Consider the following 2,779-nt stretch of genomic DNA (forward strand, 5'->3'; position numbering starts at 1 on the left):
TATTTACAACGGTAAAACGGACCCTGTGGAACATGTGAGCTATTTTAACCAAATGATGGCTGTGTCTTCCTAAATGAGGATGAAAGCTCAAATATATATATATAATCATAATCTTCATACACAATGAATAGTTTTACCTCTTATTTAATGTCTATGTTATGCAAATCATCAACCAATAAATATATGATAATAGAAAAAATGTTATAGACAAGATTATGAAAAATATAATGAAATTTTTTTTTTTTTTTAACTCTTTATAAATTCTAGGGACTAAAATAATATTTTATCTAAAAAATTAACACGCGCAACGCGCGGGTCTGCGACTAGTTATTATAAATTTAAAAGGTGTACATAGAATCATGCGTGTTGTTTATAGGACATTACACTCATAGATACAAGAAATAAAATGTCAACTATCATACAAATGCCAAAACAGAGCAACATCTGTCTGAAAAATTAAAACTAGTAGTAATTAAGAAGCTACTATTAATTTAAGGGAGAGGGATTAAAGAGTTATCTTTCTTGACGCTAGCTAGTCTTATTAGTTAGACTTTTTCCGAACAATTTGGTGTTAATTAATTAATTCAAATATCTGACGAAGTCATAGACCGTGAAAATGACAATTACAAGACTACAGCAACTGCTTGGAACTGCAAGTTTAAAACCTATCAAACATTAAAAATGTTGTTGTAATGGTTTCTTTCTAACTCATAAACCCATAGGCCATAACCATTATTATGGCAATGGTTACTTCAACATTTCATCATTGTTGTTCTCTCTTTCTTCTCCTTCTGCTTCTTCCTCTCGTTCCCACTGTTTTCACCTACACCAAAGATGACTGTAACATATTGCTGAACTCACCGGCTTCAGCTACAGACCAAGATATTAATCCATTATTCACGTCGCGTTTAGGTGAATTTTCTTTTGGATTCCGCCGTTTTCAAATCAATGAGAAAGAGTCTCAATTCTTGCTTGCAGTTTGGTTTACTAAAACAAAAGACCAAACCATAGTTTGGTCTGCAAATGGCAATGAACCAGCACCACAAGGTTCTACACTGACGCAGAATAGCAGCAGTGCATTTGTTCTCAATGACCCTAATGGCAATGAGTTATGGAAGGCTCCAGGGAATGGTTCCAAATCCAGTTGTGCGGCTATACTGGACAATGGGAACCTGGTGATTTTAGATGAGCAGTATAATTCTATATGGGAAAGCTTCAAAGAGCCTACTGATACGATTTTGCCTGGTCAAATACTGTACATGAATACCACACTCAGGTCTCACCAATCTACTACAAATTATTCTTATGGCCGCTTCCAGCTTTCTTTACAGCTTGATGGCAATCTGGTGCTTTATTCTATAAATATGCCGTCTGAAGTCCTTAATCATGCTTATTTTGCCACCATGACAATGTTCTGGGAATCACAGTTGATCTTTACTGAAGCCGGATACATGTATGTCCAAGATGCGAACAAAACAACCAACATCTTCAACCTTACCCAAGAAGATCCAGGCTCAAAAGACTCTTTCTACCACATGGCGAGGATTGATTATGATGGGGTCTTCAGAATATACAAACATCTCAGACAGCAGGACACAAGTTGTGGAAGCTGTCCTTCAACATGGGATCCAGTGCAAGGCATTCCTGGTATTACTGATATTTGTGGTGTATTTGATGCTAATACTTTTGTAGGTGGGTTCTGTGGACTCAACGGTGTTTGTCGTACCTCAGATGCTTCAAGTGGGGGCGGGACATTTTGCTCATGTCCTTATGGATTTTCTCAATTGAGCCCATATGAGGATTGGGCAGGGTGTAAACCAGATTTTCCGTTACCCAACTGCGACAATGGATGGGAAGAAAATAAAGGGCAGGTAAGCTTTGTACGGCTTACAAATATGGACTGGCCGTTTACAGATTACAGCCTTGTTCAAGGGGCTAATGAGACNTTGAGTTTTCATTCTCCTCAGTTGAAAGGTAAGCATTTGAGATTGATGATAATGGGTAACTTTGTAAATAATTATGTGTTGAGCAACCTCTTTTAAAGGTGAGGCGCCACACATATTCTTATTTGTATTATGGTATCAAATTCAGACTGATCCGTGGTTGGTTTCCGTGATTCATTTGTCTCTTGCTCTGTCCTTTGTTCTTGGATACAAGGTTCCCTTGTTTCATGCCTATAATTCTTTGGTGTCTTTCACCTTCTTAGTTACTTAGCTTTAATTTTGAATTCCTAGTTCAATCTGACTTTTTTTTTTCTTGGGTTTGTTAAATTGTTGTTGCTGTAATTTCTGTGGGATTAAAGCATACTTGCATGTGGGTTGATTTGGATTTGTAACTGTGAGAATTGCAATCCAAGGGGATCGAGATTCATAAAAATTATTCCTTGAACAAATCAAGTCAAACATGATGTTGAAATTTAAATTTTATACTAGTCACAGACCTGCGCATTGCGCATGATAATTTTTTAGATAAAATATTATTTTAGTCCCTAGACTTTGTAAAGAGTTTTTTTTTTTTTTTTTTAAATAGTTTTATCATATTTTTCTTAATCTTGTCTATAATGTTTTTTACCATTATCATATATTCATTGGTTGATGATTTGCATAACATAGGCATTAAATAAAAGGTAGAACTATTCATTAAATTTTTTTAAGTGATGGTGTATGAAGATTATGATTATATAAATATATATATATATATATATATATATAATTTCCCTAGTTAGAGTTTGATTATTTGTAAATTTAAATTTCGTATTATTATATTTAATTGTTGATTA

At 34.6% G+C, this 2,779-nt stretch overlaps 1 protein-coding gene across 1 annotated transcript; it reads left to right on the forward strand.

Moving 5' to 3' along the window:
* The first annotated feature begins 743 nt into the window (after window positions 1-743).
* On the forward strand, window positions 744-2,042 carry LOC112026705 (G-type lectin S-receptor-like serine/threonine-protein kinase LECRK3). Its single transcript, XM_065762444.1, has one exon. The coding sequence runs from the start codon at window positions 744-746 to the stop codon at window positions 2,040-2,042; it is 1,299 nt and encodes a 432-aa protein (XP_065618516.1).
* Window positions 2,043-2,779: the final 737 nt, after the last annotated feature.

Source organism: Quercus suber, unplaced genomic scaffold (genome assembly GCF_002906115.3).
Source record: "Quercus suber isolate HL8 unplaced genomic scaffold, Cork oak 2.0 scaffold_459, whole genome shotgun sequence".
In the NCBI taxonomy this organism is placed as follows: domain Eukaryota; kingdom Viridiplantae; phylum Streptophyta; class Magnoliopsida; order Fagales; family Fagaceae; genus Quercus; species Quercus suber.